The 24,720-nt window shown below is 40.8% G+C and overlaps 1 protein-coding gene and 1 long non-coding RNA gene across 2 annotated transcripts; one reads left to right on the top strand and one right to left on the bottom strand.

Annotated features, from left to right (window-relative positions):
• Positions 1 to 1,012: 1,012 nt before the first annotated feature.
• Positions 1,013 to 11,168, bottom strand: LOC143887638 (uncharacterized). The gene is made up of 2 exons (XR_013254317.1): positions 10,707 to 11,168; positions 1,013 to 1,349 (listed from the first exon to the last, which is right to left on the bottom strand). It is a non-coding gene; the product is annotated as an uncharacterized LOC143887638 (long non-coding RNA).
• Positions 11,169 to 14,536: 3,368 nt separating this feature from the next.
• Positions 14,537 to 18,738, top strand: LOC143888571 (uncharacterized). The gene is made up of 7 exons (XM_077393017.1): positions 14,537 to 15,040; positions 15,268 to 15,364; positions 15,452 to 15,862; positions 16,210 to 16,547; positions 16,639 to 17,190; positions 18,180 to 18,424; positions 18,510 to 18,738. Exons 1-7 carry the CDS (start codon positions 14,537 to 14,539, stop codon positions 18,736 to 18,738), a joined length of 2,376 nt encoding a protein of 791 aa, XP_077249132.1.
• Positions 18,739 to 24,720: the final 5,982 nt, after the last annotated feature.

Here is a 24,720-nt window from a genome sequence, read left to right as displayed (position 1 = left end):
TCTTGTAATGTTGTTCTTCTGTAATGTTAAAATGCTTTAGCGATAGTTGCACTTGTAATGCTGTCCATTCGTAATCCATTATGAGTGTTCTTCATAGCAGGTAAATAAGGAAAAAAAACAATTTAGTTTCTGAAAATTTTGAATGGGATTTTTCTCTTAGAGAAGCATAGATATGGCAGATGCTTTAAAGATAGAAGTTATATTCAACATGGCCTTCTCTTTGTTGCGAATTTCAAGTTACACTGTTGCTTTGTTAAACTGGAAATAAGCGCTTTCAACTTATGGAGGGATGCTTCAGCAGGGCATGAACTCATTGTAATACAATGAGGTGCACTCCCCCCCACTATGGCATGATTGGGCCCACCTTTAATTGATCTAAACTGTCTACTTGATATTCCTTGCTTTGAATCTCCATTGGCCCTCAAGTCATCGTAATCATATCATTGTAACTTGCACTAATATGTATTCTTATTGTCTAATGTGAACTGCACCTGGGGGTTTGATCGTCCAGTTTTTGAACCATAGGAGATGTAAAGCAAGACCTATCAATCAAAGGTGCAATAAGGGTTGATTTGAGGGGATTGTAATCTTCTTCCAATAAGAAGCTCAATGTTTGACCTACAATGGCAGGAGGCTTTGTCCTCCTTAATATGGGATTTTCCTTTCTAATCATCTTCATGAAAGATGTGAGGGCTCTTCTTTAATGGCTTTTCATCACATCTCTTCACTTTCTTATAGGGTACAGGGTGTTCAATGGACCTTCTCATTGGGGACCTTCTAATTGGCTATAAAAAATTTCAAACAAGCTGAGTAACCAATGTGAGAACTTTAAAATGTAGAGAGAATGAGGATGCAACTATCAAAACATGTGGGTGCAAATATGACGTCCTGTAGATTAAACCAGACGCAGTGCACATTTTACAAGTTTTCTGATCTGAAACTTCCAAGCTTTTCATTCATCGAAGTTTAAAGCAGACATAAGATGGGTGTGAATACATCAAAACAAGCAGGGTGGAAGTATAAGTTCCCATAAAAGAATATGGGTGTGAATTGATCAAAATAAGCAGGGTGGAAGTATCAGTTCCCATAAAAAACCAGAGAAAGAGCAATTATAAGCTCTACAAGTCTGTTAATTGACACTAAAGAATAAACATATTTCTTCTCCACAGAGGGAGACAATAGATGAAGGCACAAATCACCCAAGAGGGGGAAGCATCATGCATCTTTTTCACACAAGCATCTAGGGCTGTCCTTTGAGGGGGCTGCTACAAGCGGCTATAAACAGCAATGGAACCCTTAGCCAAGACCTTAAATCTCCTTCCATTCTTCGAATTACCTTTAGATGATCCCTGCACAAACAAAGCATTTAATACAAATCAATGTTTTAGTCGGTTTAAGAGCCTCTACTTTTAATTAGATGGTTGCCAAATGTAATGCACCTGATAAATTCAAGTTAATTCAGACACACCAAGATAAAAAAAAATAATACGAAATTCACACAGCTTTTGATTCCATAATATATGAACTCACCTCAGCCTAACTTGCAAGATTTAGCTTTTTTAGCATAAAAGATAGATCCAGATTAACAACTCTACGACGAAGGAAGTAAAAACAAATCAGTATAAATCATTAATTCAGAAACTTAATGTGTCATAAAGATGCATGTAATATAGCTCATTGATCCTTACCTGACGAACTTCCTCCTCCTCATGTTCTTCCACTCCATCTGCTATGTCTTTTTCGGTTGTACTTGGCTATTCGACCAACCGTAAAACAAATGAATAAACATATTACTACTGTTTAACATGAGAGAAAGAAGATTCAAAACATCTTCAAATAAATACTAAGAACGAATCCAAACCTTAGGCATATTTTTACACGCTGTCGTATAATGACCTTTTCCTCCACACGTTTTACACGTCCGTTGTGGTTTTTAGGATTGAGAGTCCTCTATTGGAGACTTAAACCTTGTTGAGGTTTTTTGTCGTCCCTTCGTCTTCACGACATGTGAGTCACGAATAAATATCTCATTACCTTCCACCAAAAAATTAGATTGCACTTGGCTGCCACTTGTTTCCACAATAGTTTCGTTGCCTTTGTTTGGTTCTTCACATTCCGCCACCCATAAATCAAGGTCTTCAGTCATCTTCTTGAAAACAGTCTTACTCCTTAGATGTTCATCTAGCACTCTTTAAATCCTTGATGTGATGCACCATTTCTCATATGCAGTAAGTTTGTTACTATCTCCTGTGCTTGGAGATTCCAAATGATTAACTTTATATGTAGCCCCAATCGTCCATCTATTTAACATATACTTATCTGGAATGGCTGTTAAACGCCTCTTCTTCATTATGCAAATGATGTGTTTGCATAAAATCCCGTCGATTTCGAACATAGCACACTCACATGAAACATTTATACTGTCGGATACATCGTAGACAACCTTGTACCACTCCCACTCTGGCTCATTACGCAAGCCTACCACTATCCATCATCACACACTAAAGTTGCCCAACAATCGATGCTTCTCTTAAACTCTACTTGGAACTTGTCGAACATTGCCCTTGTATAACGCTTCGCAGCATCTTCTTCCAATGTGCTCTTTGAAAGACATAGAGCATGTGATGCCTTAGACTTGAAATCTTCTTCAGCATCCTTTCTCCGTCGATCGACAAGAGCCTTGTCATATTGCACCACAAATTCCTGTAAAGTCGTACTCTGATTAACAAATCCATCAAAGAAAGAGTTAATGCTTTCGCTACGAGAACTAGATGTCATGCCAGCTGTGAATACATCTCGAAAATAGGCAGGAACCCAGTGCTCCCGTAACTCCCACATCTTACCTAACCAATGTCTTTCATCAATATTACATTTCTCCGCCAACTTTTCCCATTCCGTCTCACTATCGCTCCTGCTTCTCCTATAATACCAACGATTGTAATCTTTAGTAAACTCACTAGTTTCATCTCGCCTAGCTAGAACATGCTTCACTAGATGCCTATCAATATGCCACTTGCAAAAGCAATGCCGAGTATTTGGAAAAACACGCCTAATTGCATTTCGCATCGCAATGTCCATGTCAGTTATAATACATCCTGGAGCTTTGTCGAACATGAATTTCAACCACTCCTCAAACAACCATGTAAATATTTCCTCCGTCTCATCTGCTAGGAGGGCACAACCCAAAAGTGTAGATTGTCTATGGTGGTTGACTCCTGTAAATGGGTGCCCCACATGGGGAGGCCACATGCAAAAACGTCCAACATGGGATGAGGTGGTTGGTGACATCATATTTGCTTTGAAAAAATAATAAAGAAAGGAAGAATTTTAATTAGAAAGGGCTAATAAAGTCGGGTTAGTAAAATGGCCATAACTTTTTACCTTCTCATTCAAAAAATTTATTACTATACTTGTTTCGAACGTCTCGAAAAGATCTACAACTTTCTAGTTTATCACTTTTCCTGAATCAGCCTCAAAACAGGTCAAAAAAGAGCTCAAACGTGGACAGCCCTCTTTGGACGAAAATCATTCATAAAAGCTAGTTTCCTATGTGAGAAGGCTTCTAGATTAATCTTGAAGGATCTATATTGTGTAATTTAGCATGTCTTATTTGACAAGAAATTAAGATTAGAATCTAATTAAATTTGGAAACAAGAAAGAAAGGAAGCAAGAAGCACAAATTGGAAACATGCTAAAGAAAGAAGCTCTCACATTGGAAACTACTAATTTTCTCTCAACTCTAATCTTTTCTATAAATGCAAGCACACACAACCTTTGGCCTTCTTCTTGAAAATTCATCCAATCCTAGGGGAAGATCTGAAAATTCGTCCATCTCTCTTGCTCTTTTCTTGGAATTTTGTTCCATTCTTTTGGTGTTCATCTCTTCTATTTGGTTCTTCACAAAGAATTCTCATATTATGTGCAAGGTGAGAGCGCACGATTCCCTTCTATCCATGGAAATCCTGAGAAACATGACAGGCAATAACGTACTATAACTTAGATGTTAAATTGTGCAAGGTGAGAGCGCACGATTCCCTTTCATGAATGCGATCTAAGCATGAAATTGGTCAAGCCTTAGAGTCTTTGGTATTCCTTAGATGTTAGGAATCAGAAACCTTTTAAAGAACTGAAAATCTTTCATTTCAACAAACTGAATTGATTTAATCCATGTCTTTGGAACCGTTGGATTGCGGTCTCCCATCGTAGGATCCTTTAGAGCCCCTTAGGAACACTTACGTCCCGTTGTGTTCTAGGTTTTAGGGAGTCCTAGAGTTAGGAGTTCAGCCTCATCACGGCCGTTTGCTATGGATAGCAATCGAGTCATAGATCTAGTTACACTAGTTACCCCTTTTTCCCATAGGACAGGCCTAGTTACCTAGGATGTAGGTTCACCTGTATTAGTCTAAGGTACGTCTTGCACTTAGATATGACCATATAGCATCTTAGATGGAGTCCTAGGATAATAAAATCTACTCAACTTGAACTAAATAATCTTTTGAAAACTGTTGAAACAGTCAAGCCAGTTTAGATTGGTGTCCTAGATGTTTAGGCATATAGCTTAGTTTAGGTGCACCGAACTACGTCGACTCTGATCCCAGTGAGGCTTGGGTACGTAGGCAGCTTGGATGCTTGATAGCATACCAATCACGAGTCGGCCCCACACACAATCAGTGGGGTTTTGTATATTATTTTTTCTAAATTTTTAACTAAATTAATTAAATCATTTAGGACTTTTCTCAACTTAGAATTTTAGGATGCATGTCACATAGTTCGCACATTAATAAAGTGTTAAATGAGCAATTTAAAAGAAATTCAAGAGAGTTAACTTTTGGAATTGAAGACCGGATTATCGGACAAGAATGGTGCTTGTGGTGGTAACTCCCCATACCTTCCATTCTTGTTACCAGGTAACGAGTCTAGATTTCTGGTTATTTATCGGTCCTAGATCTCTCATCTAGGTGGCGACTCTGTCGTTCTCTTTTGTGTGGAATTCGGATTGCATTAGTGATCCCAAATCCATAGAAAAGATGAATTAAATCAATAATAAAAAGCACACGCCAACCGCGTGGGTACGAGAGACCAAGAGAGAGTGTGGCGGCTCATGCGCCCTCCCCTCTCGCGGGATCGGGTCCCACAACTTGGTGTGATAGCACTATCCAAACCATCGTTTGCAGCATTAATTGCCTTTGCAATGCTAGTAGGCCCAAACCCATCTCTACGAAGTGTGTTCATCAAATTCCTGGTAAGATTTTTCTTGTGTAATGTATTGTGTGAATGGTGCAATCGTCTTTTAAGTGGAGATGTAAGATCATGACAATGATCCTCTATAAAGGTTCTCGCTTTCCACTTCTCATCATTTGTCGACTTAATCTTCATATTCGCCTTACAACCCTCCCTTACAGTGCGACGCCGCTTCACTTCCCTATCCGTCGGTATCTGTAGATACCCCATTTTGACCAAACCCTAATAAGCTTGTTTTGACTAAAAACCCTAGTAAACTAGTATTCTAGAGTCCCAAATTTCACCCTAGGGTAGGTTAGAGTCCCGGCTAGGTCCCTGCAAAATTTCGTCAAAGTCCGAGCAAAAATGCTTAATATGACGAGTCAAGTGAGAGCAAGTGGTGAAATAGGGGAGTGTATTAGCCATTAATCTAGTTAGCTTTTACACTAGAGTGAAAGGGGGGTGATTTAGTTAATTACATTAAGAAAACTTAGCTTAGGATGTAAGCTACCTTTAAAGTGGGGTGAGTTATCCCGCATTAAGTTTTGACCCATTTTCTTCCTTAGACCACCCTTTTGCAACCAAAACCAAAGTAAAATATTTTAAAAGGGGTTGTCCTATAAACTAATGGGGGACAAAAATTAAGGAAAAACTCTATAAATAGAGCATTTGGGCTCTCATTTAAAAATATTAGGGCTTTTAATCTAATTTTAGAGAGAGAGAGATTTCTAAAGAGAGAAGAAGGAGATCTAGAGAGAGAAAGAAGGAGATCTAGAAAGAGAAAAAAGGAGATCTAGAGAGAGAAAGAATGAGATCTAGAGAAGAAAGGAGATCAAGAGAGAGAAAGAATGAGATCTAGAGAGAGAAAGAAGTTTTCAAGGAGAGCTTCAAGAGAAGAGCACAAGGTTAGTAGATTTTGAGTTTTCTTTGAAAATCTAACCTAAAATGAAAAATCTAAGTGGAAAATGCTTAAAAATGGTTAGATCTAGCAACCTATAGGTAAAATCTACAAAAGTATATTTAAAAAACATATCTCATATGAAGATCTAAGGCAATTCACTCAAATTTTGAGTTCTAGTTGAATTTCGATGTGAAAATGGAAAAACTAAGTGTTGTCCAGCCTTATTTTCTATCATTTTTCATCAATTTTTGGTTGGATTTCATAAAAATTCTCATGGAGAGGTGTAGTATCCGTTGAGATCTTCGATTTGGTATATAATGGCCCAAAATCGGCAAAGAAACGAAGAAGTTATGCCAATTTTAAGATTTCATCTCAAATTAGGGTTAAAATGGTGAATTCTTGGATGATTTTTATGAAAATCTTTAGATCTGATGTGTTAGGCTCTGAAATTAATTTTTTTTTGTGTTAATAGGTGTATGATGTGAATATCTAGTGAAATCCATGATAGATGTAGGATTTTGATGTGAAAAGCTCTTGTAAGATATTAAAAATTTTCAAAAATATATGTTGTCCAGATTTGTTTTTTGAGTTTTTCACTAAAATCTAGTTAGAACTTGTGGATCCAAATCCCGGAGGGGGTGTGGCCCACGAGGGTGTGTGTTTTAAATGGTGATAGCGCCTTTGTTCATTGATTTTGAATATGATTGCTTTCTCGTAAATTTGGGATGAAAATCCTAATTTACGATAGAAGCCATGACCAGAGTCGCCACCTAGATTAGGGATCTAGGACCCATGATTAACTCTGCATATTTGGTCTACGATTTAAATTCTGGGTAAGTTACCTGGTTACGAGATCGGAAGGTGTACCGCACGAAGTGTACAGCATCGATCTTGCCTGACGAAAGTCAGACTTCCACTTTTAATTGCATTAGTTGTTTAAGTTTTAACTAAAGGGGGGAAATGTGAGTTTTATTTGGGAAACCTAAATGCATTCTAATGATTTGGCCGTTCACAGTTTATACTCATGCGAGCCAGGAGTTCTTAGTCTTAAATGCCTAGCTAAGATGCCTAATGCCCAGCATGGGTCCTATGTATCTAGACGTAATTGCCTGAGCCTGAGAATTGAGTGTTGATTGAGATATTTGAAAGCTTGTGAAAGCTGATTTCTATATGCCTAAAATGCAGGTACTACATGACCCTAAAACTAATGCAAGGGATCCTAAGAGCCTAAGCTAAGGCTTGGGTTTGAGGTTCGAGATTGGCAATCCTTGGATAAGGTACCCTAGAATTTGGGTGCCAGGGTAAGGTATTCTAGGATTGGGATTAGATTCTCCTAAGGTTTTGGGGACCTAAGGGAAATGTTTTCTATTAGAAAGGGATTTTCCTAGAATAGGTTTTCTAAGGATTCAGAATTCCTAATACTTTAGTCTCCCAAATGATTAGAATTTCCAAGGTTAGAATTGGTCTCAATGAGTGTTTAACTCAGGTGGACTGTGGAGTACTCTGGTTATGGAACTGGGTCACTCTCAGGGCACTCTGATATTCTCTGGTTCACTCCAGGGGACTTTGTAGTGTATTTCAGAAGCATTCTGGAGTACTGTGTGTCATTCCAGAGGAATTCTGGGCTGACACTGTGAACTTCAGGTGAACTCTGGTTGATGGCTATGGGGTTGAGCTCGGGTTAGGTCGAGGCTGGACCAGTTTGGATTGAGTTAGCTAGGTTTGGGTTGGGTCGCACCGGTTTGGGTTGGGTTGAACCGATTTGGGTTGGGTTGCATCTCGGGTTGAACCGATTTGGCTTAGTTGACTCGGATTACTGTTCAGGTCCGAGTTGGACTTGAGTTGCAATTCGGGTCCGAGTTGCGGTTCGGGTCCGAGTTGGACCCGGGTTGGAATGGGTTGGATTGGAATTTGGATTTAGGATTAGTGTTCGGGTCTGTTACAGTGACAGAATCATGAGAATATAGCTACGGTATTCGGGAATGTGATGTATGGGACATGGATTGATAGTATGTGAGTCTAATGGGTTGATGGTGTATGAGCTGTAAGGTGATGAAATGGGTATATGGGTTAATGTATTAGGCTATGGGGACATGATTATGGCTGGTTGAGAAATAGGGTATGGGATCTATGTGGAGGGTGGACATGGCCATGTAATGGGACCTGGTTTGAAGTCTGACATTCCATCGGAATGTGGGCCATGGGGTGTAGGTTGGGTTGAGTTAGATTGAGTTAGGGGCTCATCTAGGGTGAGGTTGGGTTTTCGGTTGGGTTGGGATTTCGGTTGGGTTGGGTCATGGGATGGCTGGGTTAGGTGGACCCAAGTGGGTTGGGTTAGGGATGGGTTGGGTTGGGTGTGGGTGTACAGTTGGGGTGTGTATTGGGTTGGGGCATGGGTTGGGTTATGGGATAGGGTGAGTTGGATTAGGTGGGGTAGGAGTTGGGGCAGATGGGTTGAATTGGGTTTGGGTGTGGGTTGGGGTGGACCCAAGTGGGTTGGGTTAGGGATTGGGTTAGGTTGGATTTCAGGTGGGGGTGCGGCTCGGGTTGGGCTTGGGTGGGTTGGGTTTTCGGTTGGGTTTTCGGTTGGGTTGGGTCATGGGATGGCTGGGTTAGGTGGACCCAAGTGGGTTGGGTTAGGGATGGGTTGGGTTGGGTTCGGCACAGTTGGGGTGTGTATTGGGTTGGGGCATGGGTTGGGTTATGGGATAGGTTGAGTTGGATTAGGTGGGGTAGGGGTTGGGGCAGATGGGTTGAATTGGGTTTGGGTGTGGGTTGGGGTGGACCCAAGTGGGTTGGGTTAGGGATTGGGTTAGGTTGGATTTCAGGTGAGGGTGCGGCTCGGGTTGGGCTTGGGTGGGTTGGGTTTTCGGTTGGGTTGGGTCATGGGATGGCTGGGTTAGGTGGAGTAAGGTTTGGGTCAGGTTGGGTTTTAGGGGTTAGTTGGGTTGGTTGAGTTAGGTGGACCCAAGTGGGTTGGGTCAGGTTGGGCGTGGACCCAAGTGGGTTGGGTTAGGGATTTCGGTTGGGTTGGGTCATGGGATGGCTGGGTTAGGTGGACCCAAGTGGGTTGGGTTAGGGATGGGTTGGGTTGGGTGTGGATTGGGTTAGTTGGGTTGAGTTGGGTTGGTTGGGTTAGGTGGACCCAAGTGGGTTGGATAAGATGGCTAGGTTAGGTGGGGTAAGGGTTGGGTCAGGTTGGGTTTTAGGTGGGGTTGGGTTAGTTGGGTTGAGTTGGGTTGGTTGGGTTAAGTGGACCCAAGTGGGTTGGGTCAGGTTGGGCGTGGACCCAAGTGGGTTGAAATGGTTGGGTTAGGGTTGAGTCAGGTTGGTTGGGTTAGGTGGACCCAAGTTGGTTGGATAAGATGGCTAGGTTAGGTGGCGTAAGGGTTGGGTCAGGTTGGATTTTAGGTGGGGTTGGGTTAGTTGGGTTGAGTTGGGTTGGTTGGGTTAGGTGGACCCAAGTGGGTTGGGTCAGGTTGGGCGTGGACCCAAGTGGGTTGGATAAGATGGCTAGGTTAGGTGGGGTAAGGGTTGGGTCAGGTTGGGTTTTAGGTGGGGTTGGGTTAATTGGGTTGAGTTGGGTTGGTTGGGTTAGGTGGACCCAAGTGGGTTGGGTCAGGTTGGGCGTGGAGCCAAGTGGGTTGGGTTAGGGATGGGTTGGGTTGGACCCAAGTGGGTTGGGTCAGGTTGGGCGTGGATCCAAGTGGGTTGGGTTAGGGATGGGTTGGGTTGGACCCATGTGGGTTAGGATCAGGTTGTGTTGGGTCGGGTCAGTTGAGTGTGGGATGGGTTCGGTACAGTTGGGTAGGGTTTGGGTTGGGGTGGACCCAAGTGGGTTGGGTTGGGTTACGTTGGGTGGGATTGGGCTGGGTTGGATTGGGTTAGATTGGTTTGGGTTGGATTGGGTTAGATTGGGTTAGGTTTGGGGATAGATTGGGTCAAGTACCTTGGCACTGGTGCGCATTAAGTGCACACCAGGATAGGCACTGGTGGGCACCACTCTGGGCGCTGGTGCTCATTGGTTGCACACCAGGATAGGCACTGATGGGCACCAATCTGGGCATTGGTGCGCACTGGTTGCGCAGCAGGATAGGCACTGGTGGGCACCACCCTGGGCACTGGTTGCGCACTGGTTGCGCAGCAGGATAGGCACTGGTGGGCACCACTCTGGGCACTGGTTGCACGCCAGGATAGGCACTGGTGGGCACCACTCTGGGCACTGGTTGCACGCCAGGATAGGCACTGGTGGGCACCACGCTGGGCACTTGTATGCACTTTTTAGGCACGGGTTGGAGCACGAATTAGGCACTAATCTAGGCTCGGTTGGGCACATGCTAGGCACTAGTGTAGGATAAGGTTGGCGTGAGGTTAGGGTCAGGTTGGGTTGGGTTATGGGGTTGGGGTTTTGCTAAGTGGGTTTGAAGATAAAAAATGAAAAGAAAAGAAAAGAGAGATGAGAGACATGCATGCAAAATTAAATGAATTAGACATCAATATGAATTCTACTCATAGCATGCATTCTAATCTAACATGCAATTTGATCCTAACATAAATTCTAATTCGAAAGTAATAAAAGGCCAACCTCTTTTCGATGCTTGCTGCCAATTCCTCGCTTTTGATGAAATTCACCGCGGCTTGATCCTTTGATGAAATTCGGCCAAAATTGGTGGTGGGAATGGAGTATTGGCCAAGGTGGGGAGGAAGAGAGAAAGAGAGAAGGGGATCACATTGGTGGGGTTATAGGCCGATACGTCTCCAGCTTGTGTTTCAATGACGGGTAACGCGGTCGAGCTACCTGCACCTGTCTGGTCCGATCGTTTAGCGGATCTTTCTAAGAGACGGAGAGAGAGGCCAAGACTTGCGTTGGCTTTTGAGATTTTCCTTTTTTTCTTCTTTTTTTCTCTGTTGGGGTTGGGTTCTATTTATAGGCTTAGGAGAAGGTAATTTGGGGTTTAGCAAAAGAGAATAGAGTGTAGGGCCATGATTGGTTTGGTCTTGATCCAAGGACTTAGATGGGTTAGCAAGAGAGGGATAAGATCAAGAGGGTTGGGAAAGGAGATTGGCTTGATTGTGGATGGACATGCCACATAACCATGATTCGTTTGAATGGAGGAGATGAACCCATCTACTACAAGGATAGACATGTTCACATTTAAAGGGTTGAGATTATTCCATATGTTAAAGGATATGCTTTGCATTGATTTGGTGGAATGAGGATGTGCCACATGAGACAAAATAAGATAGAAATTTGCCAAGATTTGTGCAAGCTTGATGGGGAGAGGGAGGGGTGGTGAGGTGGCGGAGAGAGAGAGAGAGAGAGAGAGAGAGATTCTCTCTCCTTTTTTTCCTCTTACTTTTTCCTAAATGACAAAAAGCCCCTATCCTTTTTACAAATTGCAAGACTACCCTCTTTATTTGTAAATGGCAAATCCGCCCCTCTAGTGTAATGAGAGCAAATATATGCAAGACCCCTCTTTGTTTCCAAAGAACAATCCGAGCCGTCCATTTGACAGTCCATTGCATAAATTAATTCATCGGTCAAGATCATGTTTTCCATCACGTACTAATGGGATTATGAGATTGCGCCATGTGGCCCTTGAAGATGGGAAAACACTTTTCCTAAACAAACATTTTCTTGGACAAACAACTCCAAGGAAAGTAAAGTGATAAGGAAGATATTTTCCTGGAATAAGAATTCCATGGAAAATACCATCTTGATCACAAATGGTCAATCTTTAATGAGAGCCATCGATATCGCAGGCGACCTAAGCTCCCGTACTCTTAAGTGATTAGCGATCCAAACATTCACACCATTATCACTGAGTTGAGATAAGATGATCTCGACCGTTAATTCGTAAAACCATAGTCCAAAGTGATCTCAATTTGACGATCGTCGTTCAAAAACCGATCTCGACTCTTGATCTTGCGATCAACAGTAATCCTTCATCAAATAGGGTTCGGGTGGGAGAAAAACAAGGAGGTGGGGCCACAATAGGAGAGGAAAAATAGGAGTTGAGAGAACTTCTATATTTTAGGGGCTTTTTAAATCACTTCATAGTTGCCCGAGATATAGGACGCTCCTTCGAGACACAAAAGGGGGGTCCTAAACCTTAAGGGATACCCTACAATGTAGGACAATCCTAAAATTTAGGAAACAGCCAGAAACAATTCCATTTACTGGATATTCTTCACGGATTTGGAGTTTTTTCCCCTAGAAGGTAGGAACCACCCTAGAACGTGGGACTCTCCTACAATTTAGGACAATCCTAAAATTTAGGAAACAATCAGAAATAACTCCATTTGCTGGGTATTCTTCATGGGTTCAGAGTTTTCCTTTTTTAGACGGTAGGACTATCCCATAATGTAGGACTCTCCTACAATCTAGGACATTTCCTAAAATTTAGGAAATGGCCCCAAACGGCTCACGATATTGGATACATTCCCCTGATTCGATTTTTCCTCCTAAAATATACGTACTACCCAGAATGTAGGGCTCTCCTACAATTTAGGACTTTTCCTAAAATTTAGGGAATGGCTCCGAATGGCTCAGGATACTGGATACATTCCACGGGTCCGGGTTTTCTTTCTCAAATATAAGAACTACCCTAGAATGTAGGATTCTCCTACGATTTAGGGCTCTTCCTAAAATTTAGAAAATGGCCTGAAATGGCTTGGATAGCTTGGGTAGTTTTCACTCTAAATAGTTTTATCATAAGAATCCGGACTTCTTTGAAACGAAGCAAAATGAGGGTGTCTACAGAACTGAGTGTTGTACTTCACATAAGAGTTGTAGAGCTTGTCGAGATCTTCGATTTGGATAGTAATGGCCCAAAATCGGCCAAGAAACGAAGAAGTTATGGCCGTTTTAAGATTTCAGCTCAAAATTCGGTGCAAAATGGTGAATCTATGTGTGTTTTGTGAAAATTCTTACAGATATCCAAAACTGAAACTAGCAAGGTTAGATCTAATCCTAATCAGCATGTATTATCATATATTTGTGTCAAATTCCCATAGGCTCTGTTCACTTGCCTTCTCGAGAAATGAGAGGAAAGGAAAGAACCCAAAATTTTCTCGCAAATCTTACTTTCCGCCGTTCGCTTTATTTCCCGTGAAAATCGAAATACCAATGTGGAAATGTAAGAAAATGACGTGGAAAATGGATTTTCCCTCTAAATCACGATTTTCCTTTCTCGTGAAATCTTGCAAAAACAGTGGGAAAAGGAAAGACTACGCACGGGAAAATCTTTCTTCTTTCTCATTGCATGTCTCTCTCCTCTCGAAACCCTCATTCGACGAAACCCTCGATGAACCCGCCGGCAACATAATCTTCTCCGGTGAGCTCCACCTCCGGCGAACACTACGAAGGATAGTGCTCTTCTCCCTGACTCTCATTTGCTATTTTATTTTCTCCCAAACTCGCCATTCCCTCTCGGTTTTTCATTTTTTTCGAGATTTTTTCTGGTTTTTTCGGGGTAAAACGTTGGTCGGGTTCAGATTTCTCCTCCTCCTCCCTCATTTTTTCATTTTTTTACTGAATCTCTCCATTCCTTCTTCGTTTTCCATTTTTTGTGGGATTTTGGCCTTTTTTTCTTGCAAATATCCTCGACAAGTTCTGATCTGCACTAATTTTTTTTCATGGAAATATCAGTCTTAGTTGTTGAGAAAGCTTTTATTTGGGTTTTTAAGGGTTCGGATCCCTTTTCTTCCCTATTTTAGGGTTCGGATCTGGAGAACCCCCTCTCCCTCGGTTATACGGTTGTTGTTGGTGTATGGCTGTTTTGGGTATGGATGTGTTGGTGGTTGTTAGTGTATTTGGGTTTTAGAGTTCGGATTTGGTTGTTATGGCTGATTTTGGGGCATTCTGTTTGCAATGGCTTATCTAAAAGCTTTATTTGGGTTTTAGGGTTCGGATCCCTTTTCTTCCCTTCTCTCTTCATTTTTTTGCTATTTTTCTGTTTGCAATGGCTTGTTACGGATTTTTTTTCTTTTTTGCAATGGTTTTTATGGTTGATTTTGGGGGATTTCTGTTTGCAATGGCAATACTATATACTTCTGTCGTTGGTTGTTGGTGTATGGATGTTTTGGGTATGGATGTGTTGGTGGTTGTGGGTGGATGTTGGTGCTTTGGTTATTGATGATGGTTTAAATGTTTTTGTGGTTCTGGATGGATGTTGGTGCTTTGGTGCTTGATTGGTGTTTGGTGGTTTGGTGGTTTAGTAGTTGTGGGTGGTTGTGGGTGCTTTGTGGATGATGTTGTTTGGTGTTACGGTGGTTGTGGTTGCTTGTCGGTGCTTTGGTGGTTGGTGGTGGGTGTAGGAGTTTTGTCAATGGTTGTGATTGTGGTTATGGTGTCTTTGCCTGTTGTCTTCTTATCCTAAATTTTGTTTTTTAGTATTTGGTAGGGTTACCATCATGCCTCATCAATCAGCAGATAGGCGGATGTTGATCCTTCGAGCTGCAGCTATAGTAATCTCTGCGGCGACCGCAGTTACGCTTAGGGTTCGACTATACCTTGAGCAGAATATTACAAGAGCCCCTTACGAAAGCGGGTACTTAACCCGTAGGACCTTTCTTAGACGTATCACGCACGCAGAGGACCATTGTGTTGCTCTTCTTCGTATGGATGTTCAGTTCTTCCGCACCTTCGTGGGCATTTTCAGAAACACAGCATTGTTGGAAGACACAATTCACTGCACTGTTGAGGAACATGTGGCTATTTTCTTAAGTGTGATTGCACACAACGAAAGGAATCGTACTGTTAGGGCAACCACAAGAAGGTCAGGGGCAACTGTTTCAAAGTATTTTAATAAGGTTCTCGATGTTGTTCTCATCCTGCAAGACATCTTCAGAGTACGTCCATCAAGGGAGACACCACGGGCAATCCTTGATAATTCTAATTTTATGCCTTACTTTAAGGTACGTTTACGATAGCTACGCATTTCGACAATAGGTTGTTAGTAATTGAGGCCGGTATGCTCACACTTACGGTTGACATCGGAATGTCCTTATTATATGATTGTATTGGTGCAATTGACGGGACCCACATTCATGCATAAGTATCTCAGGATATTCAAAAAAGATATATTTGTCGTAAGCACTTCCCATCCCAAAATGTGTTAGCCTGTTGTGACTTTGACCTAAAGTTTACGTACGTCTTTTGTGGGTGGGAGGGGTCGGCATCGGACTCACGGGTGTTAGCATCTCCTATATCAAAACCGAACGAGATTCCCATTTTGCCAGGTAATAGTTAGCTTATTATTCTGTTTGTATTGATGCAGTTTCTGTAGTACTTGGCTAATTTACGTATAATCCTTTATTTGATTGTAGGAAAGTTTTACCTTGGTGATGCCGGGTATCCATGCCTGTCCCATTTTGTAACTCCAATCCGAGGTACTGGTTACCATCTCAATCAGATTAGAGGGCGTAGACCTAGAAAAGCCGAGGAGTTGTATAATCAAAGGCATTCTTCAGCCAGGAATGTAATCGAGCGAACTTTTGGTGTCTTGAAGAAGCGATTCAGCATATTAAATTCAGCACCCATGTATTCATATTTCAAGCAGATCGACATAGTGTTGGCATGTTGTTGTGTCCACAACCACATTAGGAGGGAGATGCCTGACGACTCTTACATTCAGGATGTTGACGATGAGCTGGCATCGCTTCCAGCTAAAGAGGAAGAGGAGGAAGAAGGACCTGTTCCTCCTCCTCCTATGACCAGGGCTGAGGATGTAAGGGAAGGTCGTAACATTCGAACCACAATCATGAATCAAATGTGGAATGATTTCCAAGCACGTCGTCGTTAGGAAATGACATGGTCGCAATAGTTGTGCACTTGTGTTTGGATGTGGATTTCACAATTTCGTTGTGTAGTTTGCTGGAACCGTAGCTTATATTCCTTGCTTTGTGTTGTACTATTTTTATAGATACTCATTTGGTGTGCTTTGTTGAGATTTGTTCATGTAATTTCTATGTTTGCATTACTATTGGTTAATGGGTTAAAATTACTTTTATGTTTGCATTAGTACTAATTATCAATACTTCTTTGATTGAATATTTTTTATATGAATGCTTTCGGAAATTTACAGGCGAGATGGCAACAACTGCAGGTACGACCGAAAAGAAGGTGAATGTCGCGTCGAATGGAGCTATGGATTGGGTTCTTTTGGCAGCTCTTAAGAATCAGATAGCTGAAGGGCAGAAGACTGGTGCCGGGTTCAAGGAGTGCGCTTACAATGCTGTTGCGCAGGAAGTGTCTGATGTCCTGAACAAGACCTTGACAAAAGAAAATGTCAAGAATCGGTTAAAGACACTCAAGACAACCTACAGGACTCTGAACTCCATTATTAATCTCAGTGGCTTTGGCTGGGATGAAACCTTGTGCAAGATATTGGTTGACGAAGAAGTGAAGAATGATTACTTGAAGGTAATAATTTTTTTTTGTATTTCACTATGAGTCATTTATAAGTTACATGTTTAAATCATCTCTTCGTGACAATGACAATTATTGTTTGCAGATGCATCTAGAAAACCAGAGGTTCTTTTCGAAACGGTATCCACTCTATGAAGAGATGAAACCTGTTTGCGATGATGATTACGCACGTGGAGATGAGGTGAGAGATAGGAGAGCGGTCCCCACTCAGGCGACGCAGGACACATCGGGTGCTTCTTCATCGACCCTTCCGGTTGGGCTCGATGATATGGACGACAGCTTCCTCCGTACTCCGCCTCGTGCTAGAGCTTCTTCATCTACACCTGCCGTAGATGTTAGCACGGGCTTTAGTGACTCATCTCCTATCAGGGGCCCAACTTCTGCTACTGGTGGGAAGAAGTCAAAGAAGCGTCCTAATGCTGCACTTGTATCGGAGTTGCAAGTTGTGTCTTCTAGCATTAATAGGGTTGCTGATGCCATAATTTTTACTGGTGAGGTGCACAGCCTCCCTGACCTTAAAGATGCGGTGCTGAACATTGATGGTTTCCCCAGAGGTGAGCTCCTTGATGCTTATGTGTACCTGCACGGGCGTCACAAGGATGCTGAGGCCTTCCTTTCTCTGGACGAGATGGACCGAGTTGAGATGTTGGGGCGCATTATACGGCGCTAGCCTATGCAGTTATGAGTTCCTTTTTTCGGTCGATGTTTTTTTGGTGGTTGGGTCTTTTTGTTGAACCGTTTATATTTGAACTAACCATGTGATGTCTATCTACATTTTGGTTGAATGGGTTTGATGGATTATTGCAATATATTCGGGTCATCATTATTATCTTAGACCATTCTTTGCTATTGTGTGATTGGCTGTAATGTTCCTGTCAGCCTTTTACACCAATACACTAGAATGATATTGCGGGTTTTAAGTTTTTTGCCATCTCATTGCTTATCTTCGTGGCTTATTTCGGCTAGTGAATCCAGCCAAGGTCGGCTAGTGAAGCCATCTAAGGTGCAGGTTTTTCATCTACTATTTGGGTGTAAATGCAGTGAGCATTTTCCATCCTCCAAGAAGAGCTTAAGCCCTACTTCTGTTAACACTATGCGGGCATTAAGTTCAATTGGGTTCGGTTGGGTTGCTGTCCATATTGCATCAATAGTTTTTGTATGTTATCTTATAAAGCTTGTGAATGAAATCGAGATCGATCATATGCTTGGAATGTTTTAGTTTGATTCGACAAGTGTATGGTTTGTTGTGAATGGAATGTGATAATGTTAACTGTTGTTAATTCTATTTCTCATGAAAGGGGTTATGATCTTAATGTGAAATGAGTACTTTGATGGGAGTGGTATGAGCATAGAAGGAAGAGGCACACAAGATCTCTTACATTGGTAGATAAGGATTAGTCAACATGCACGTTTTTAAATTCTTCATGCTTAGCTAATTGTTGGACCGATTCCATGGATGATATTTGCCTCTCTCCAATTAACCCTTTCATGAGAAATTCAAGGGGTTTCTATTGAAAGCTAATTGTTGGACCGATTCCATGGATGATATTTGCCTCTCATCTAAGTAAACGTTGTTTATCTATCATTTGTTATTGCAACTATTATGTGTTGTTTATATGGTACCAGGTAATGGCGAAGGATAAGTTTTATGTGGTTTTTAAGGGACGACAGGTGGGCATATTCGACAGTTGGGCAGACTGTCACCTTCAAGTGAACAGATATAGTGGAGCATCTTATCGCTCCTATGCCACAAGAAAGGAGGCAGAAGCAGCCTTAAATGCATATGATGAGCGCCATGAGGATTTGAAAGACAAGCGTGAAGAGGACATCCACAGTGTTCCTTGGTTTTTGGGGTTAGCCATTGGTGTGGGGTTAGTACCTATGACAGTAGCATTTTAAACTTTTTTTCCACTTGTTTATCACGTATGTTGACTCACATTATGGTTTTATATGCAGACTGGGCATTAAAATGGTTGCTGATGCCAAAATTACTACTGGTGAGGTACATAGCCTCCCTGACCTCAAAGATGTAGTGCAGAGCATTGATGGTTTCGTCAGAGGTGAGCTCATTGATGCTTATGTGTACCTTCACGGGCATCACAAGGAAGCTGAGGCCTTCCTCTCTCTGGACGAGATGGACCGAGTGGAGATGTTGGGGCGCATTTTGCGCCGTTTGGCTATGTGATGTTTATCTAATTTTTGTTGAACCGTTTATATATGAACTATATTTTGGGTGTATGAGTTAGGTAGAAATGTTATAACTTATGTTTAATTTCTGTTGGTGGATCATACTATGTACGTGTTGTTTATGTGGTAGCAGATAATGCCGAAAAAAAATCTAGTAAAAAATATGTTTAATATGGATTTCTGCATATTTTCCCTTGCTTTCTGGGCAAGTGAACAGTAAGAAAACAAGTTTCCTCCATATTTTCCCTCGCTTTTTGGGCAAGTGAACAGCGAGAAAGCGTAGGAAAATCACAGTTTCTTTTCCTTTCCTTTCCATTTTGCCACGTCAGATTCCTTTTCTTTCTTTTCTTTTCCTGCAGAGGGGAAAAAGAGTGAACAGAGCCATAGATCTTGTGTTTGAATGAAGTTTCGATGTGAAATGTCATGAAATTGTGTTGAATTACATGCTGTCCAGATTTTATTTTCAAATTTTTACTAAACTCCGATTAGATCTAACAAAAGTGATATACACATAAGTTGTAGATCTTTCCGAGATCTTTTATTTGGCATCTTGTGGGCCTCGCAACGGTGAAAAATGAAAAATTTATACTACTTTTAAGATGTCAGCCAAAAGCACTACATTTCCAGATTTGAATTTGCCCGGAGATGGCCGTTTTCCGGCCACTTCCGGCAAGATCCAGCAAAAATTATCAACAGAGAAAAGTTTATTTGATCGATTTACTAAAACTTTTTAGTTAAACAATTTTTCTGAAAATGTATTTTTGATCCCCTGTTTTGCAAAACCACATCAGAACATTTTAAAAGCAAAATTGCATAAATGAATTCTGAAATCAGCCCAAAGCTAGCCATTTTTCGGCTGCTTTCAGCGAGAACCGGCCAAAGTGTATAACTAATCAAACGTTTCCTGATGTATCCCCTACAATTTTGATGGGTGTATCACTTTTACTAGTTTTGTCATTTAGATAGTGTAATTTTAAATACAAATTTTCAGCTTCCATGTAGAATGCAAATGCGTGCTTTTAATGCTTGATTCATGCTTAGCCTAGTGGGCGATGAAGGTGTTAGCCCAAGCCCAACCTTTAGAGGGACTTACTTGATCATGGTTGTACCCTCTCTCTTCCTTCCCATTCCTTAAGTAGGGATTTTCTAGTCTTTTAGATACCTTTGAACTTTAGGTCTCTTATTCATTGCATGGGCAATGAAAGAGTTATCCAGAGCCCCATTAGGAGACACGCTTTGTCTCATTAGGCAGTTCTCCTTTGGAGACAAGCTTTATCATTTATAGCCCATCCATTAGGGAGTCTGCTTTAGTAGAGAGTTTTCATATATGAGGCATGCCTTGACTGATTAATTGAGCCCTCTCTAAGTTGTACCCCAATTTGTACCCCTACTACTTAGAGACCAACTTGGTATGTTAGTTGTCTTAGCTCTGGTCATTCATTGCAAGGGCGATGATAGTGATACTTAGAACCCACCTTTATGTCTAGGAGGCATGTATTGCCTCATTTATAGAGCCCCTATTTGGAGACAAACCTTGTCTTGTTTAGAGAGTTTTCCCTTTAGGAGGTTTACCCAGCCTCTTGGTAGAGTAACCCTTTCTTCTAAAGTGAGTCTTTGACTTATTTGCCTTCATTTTGGTAGTATTATTAGAGAGTCTCTGACTCGTTTACGCCATCTCTTTAGTATTGTTAGTTAGGAGTTTCTCCTTTGGAGTTGTTATTTCATCTTGGTTAGAGACTAACTCGGTCTTATTAGAGGTTTACTTACTTGGGATCTTAGATCATTTTTATTATTCTTGGGACACTTGTTTACTTGTTTGTGAATTGTTACATCTTCTTTTGGTTACATCTTCTTTTGGGATACTAGTTTGTTTGTTTGGGGTTTTCCCTTTACCCTAAGGGTTTTACCCTAAGGTGTTACTTTGTGTGTTCCCTTTGGCCTTTGACCAAAAGGGTGATAGCATTTGATATTTTAAAATCCATAAACATTGAAATCATTTAAAATCCAAGAACATTGAAATCATTTGAATTTACAAAAACATTAGAAAACTTTAAAGTCCAAAAATATTTGAAAACTTTGAAAACTTCAAAAACATTTGAAAAGTTAAATTTTTTTGAGTAGTTAGGAGAGTTAATTTCTAAACTACGTTGGCTTGATCCTCTTCCACGAGGTACGTAGGCAGCTTGGGATTCTTGTCCCAAGTCCAGTCAAATTTTGTAAATAAACCATTTAAGCCTTTTAAAAAACGCAAAATATTTCAAAAGTTTCTCAATAAACATGTTTTCCAAAAGATCTTCCTCTAGAGTTAGGAGTTTGTCTTAGATAGAGTATTTTGGTTGTTATATGTTTGTTTTATAGTTAAGAGTTTGTCCTAGAGTTATAGGAACGCCTCCATCCGGTCAGCTGGCAATACTTTCGCTGACTGATGACTAGGTTAGGATACGTTAGTTAGCCTATGGTTTTTCCTAGGACACAACCTAGTTGCACATAGGATGTAGGGCCCACCTGCATTTAGTTAGGGCATATAGGGTGTCTTAAAATCCATAATCCATAATCCATTTAAACATAAATAATTGCGCAAGAAGCTTTAATAACTAGTCCGGTCTTATAGATTGAGTCTAGGATAGAGGTCTAGATGTCTTAGGCATTATAGTTTAGAATAGGTGCGAAGAACTACGTTACCTTGATTCTTGGGAGGCGGGGATACGTAGGCGGCTTTGGATGAATACCAGACCATCCAAAGAATCGGGCGGAAAAGTTTAGAGTTTTAAGACTTGTTATTAGTGTTTTAGGGTTTGTGCCTATTGTTATCATTGTTTCTAGCTGATGGCTATGATTGTGTGTTCTATTTTAAATTGTGATCATCTCTTCATTTGTTTACTTACATATTTAGTTGTAGCTCTTTACTGCTTATATATTGTTTACTGCTCATATGCTTAGCTGTAGTTTTTATTAGTATTGATTATTATTTTACAATCATTTACTGGCATTTGTTCCCAGTGCAGGTACATCGTGTTTATATATATATATATATATATATGCATGTGCTTGTTTACCGCTTTACTAGATGTGTTGGTTAGGATTAGATGGATGTTTAGAGATAGGTAACATGGTTATCAGTTATCGGATTAGCATTAGTCTTCTCTGCCTCTTTGAGAGACAGTGAATTCTAGTGTTCATTCTAATAACAGATGATACTGGTAGTAGTTCTCTTTAGGTATGGATATTAGATGGATGTGTAGAGATAGATAACAGGGTTATCTGATATTGGATTCGCCCTAGTTTTCTATGTCTCTTTGAGAGACAGTTGATTCTAGTGTTTATTCCAATGTCAGATAATACTGATATCACTTCTCTTTAAGATTTGGATGTTATTTTTCTTTTACCTATCTCCGAGACATGCATGCTTAGGTAGATGTCTTCTCGGGGATGTCCGTTCCCATTTCACATGATTTTCGCCCAAAATTCTTCAAAAAATGAATAAATGGCATAAGAGATCAAGTGCTTGCACTTGAACGAATTGGGGGTGCTCTTCGGACCTTCTCCATTCGTAATCAGGCATGAGCCCATATAAATTTCTGGTTATCTATGGCATACATAGCATATTTGTTTTGGGGTTCCATGGCCGTATACCATGGATGGCGACTCTAAGTTATTTTAGGTACGTCTTGATTTGGGGATTTATCCTTGGATCAAGAGGCATCTCATTTTGTATCGCCACTTGTGCTATGCTATGAGGGTGGCACCATTTTGAGAGTTCCTTGGTAGAGCTCTCCTTCACGTGTGGAGGTCCACAGACTTTGGGGACTCGTTCCTCAGCATTTCTCTGGATCAGGGTCCACAGGCTGGCGACTCTGCTGGAGAGTTCTTGGAACATTGCCTAACTCTATTAAAAATGCCATTTAAATTAATTTTGAAGAAATTTGGGCCAAAATCATTATAAATGGGAATGTTATCGTTAGAAATCCAGAGGCATCAAATGGGTGCGTAATAAAACAAGGGCTCACACAGTCACTCTCATCCCTTGCATATATTCATGTTTTGTGGTTACTTTTCTGCCGTGGTTTGTTGTGGATGTGATATCAGATTACTTATTTCGGAGAGATACTATGAGTAGGAGCCGTGAGGGCTATACCCGCCTTCTAGGGCCACCGCACCAGTAGTATACTCAGCACCTGGACACTTCATGTGTAAAACGGACATAGTTCGTATACTGAAGGGAACTCATGGTATACAAGTAACTATACAACCGACCAGGTGAACCTCACAGCCTTACCCTCTCTATACATTGCATTGTCCTTTTATTTGCATATAAGGACGAACATATGTTGCTTACACATGTGGAGGGTAGAGTTAGGAGCCGTGTCCCATTTATAGACTAGGGTAGCTCACCTTATGTGGCTACAACGCAGTCCTAGTACACTTATAGTGTGTCCGCTAGATTAGATTAGGGTTGGTGCCCCTGGTTAGGATATATGTGTGTGTGTAATATATATATATATATATATATATATATATATATATATATATATATATATATATATATATATGAGGAAAGTGTCTCTAGTCTCTCCTCTAGATAAGCTTATCTACTCCTCCCTTTAAAAAAACACAGTGGGCCCACGCTGTTTGGATGATCCAAAGCATTCATTTGATAGGTCCTAACATAGATAGGGTGTGCCCAATAAATCAGCACCAAAGGGTCATCCTAGAACTTCATTTTGTGGGGCACATCGTGTCCAAAATGGACGCATATAAACGTGGACGTTTATATGTGTCCATTCTAGGTACCACAAGGCACCACAAAATGAAGTTCTAGGATGACCCTTTGGTGCTGATTTTTTGGGCACACCCTATCTATGTTAGGACCTATCAAATGAATGCTTTGGATCATCCAAACAGCGTGGGCCCACTGTGTTTTTTTAAAGGGAGGAGTAGATAAGCTTATCTAGGGGAAAGACTAGAGACACTTTCCTCTATATATATTTATATATGTATACATGCTATTTATTAGATTAGGGTTTACCTTCTAGTTAGGTTTTCTTTCATAATCTAATTAATTAATTCTATCCATTTCTTCCATGGAATATCATCAGATCATTAGTTTTTAGCGATAATCTATCATTTAGTTCATTGATCACGAGTTTGTTTTGATAATGAATTTATCTTTCTAGTATCATACCATGATCATTAATGGATTGGTTATATCTTGCCCATCTATCCCATGAGTGCATGATTGATGCTAAGATCAAAACATATTTAGATTAAGGGTGTTTATCGTTCTTGACTCTTTCATACTCGAACGAAGAAAAGTCATACCCGAAGAAAATTTAAAGGAGTTGATTGAGGATTTCTTTGAGACCCAGTTTACTTTGATCATGTCATCATTGCCTACCCTTCTTTGATCTCCACGAGTCGTCTCTATATTGACATTTTGACTTGAGGTACCAATAGATATGCTCAAGATTGCTCTTATTTCTATTTGTTCAGAATTCTTATCTCATGACTGTTGATCTAGTGTGTGTTTTCAATTCAAGAGTCTATGTTCATCAAAAGACCATTCTTCCAAAAGACTAACTATTTCCAATCATATTTGATCCAGGAAGTCTATTGCTTTACCCGCATTGTCAATATATCCTTTTGTTGCCTCATTTAGCCTAGACCTTGTGGAGTTGCCTCTCCGGGATCAAACTGTATAGTTATTATTATCATGGAGGAAGGCAAACTACTTGTGAACCTTCAGTGCTAGTTCATTACTTTTTGAAGAACTGTCTTGTGTTTTGAGAGTCTATCTTTTGTTGAATAAATACCACTTCTCATTTTTGGCAAATCAAGTTGTGACAATATTAGTCTTGAGTGTGTTGAGTCCATTAATCCTTTTCATTCAGTCAATGTTTAGTCCTTTTGAGGCTCGTTAAAAAATGTCATGTCAATCAGTCTTTCTCGTTTAGAGTCAATGTTTAGCTATTTGTTAAAATTC

Source organism: Tasmannia lanceolata, unplaced genomic scaffold (assembly GCF_043159265.1).
Source record: "Tasmannia lanceolata isolate RefF3 unplaced genomic scaffold, GAP_Taslan_0.1 ptg000012l, whole genome shotgun sequence".
NCBI classification, from domain to species: Eukaryota; Viridiplantae; Streptophyta; class Magnoliopsida; order Canellales; family Winteraceae; genus Tasmannia; species Tasmannia lanceolata.
The sequence above is the reverse complement of the archived record's forward strand: the minus strand, read 5'-3'. Positions and strand labels throughout refer to the sequence as shown.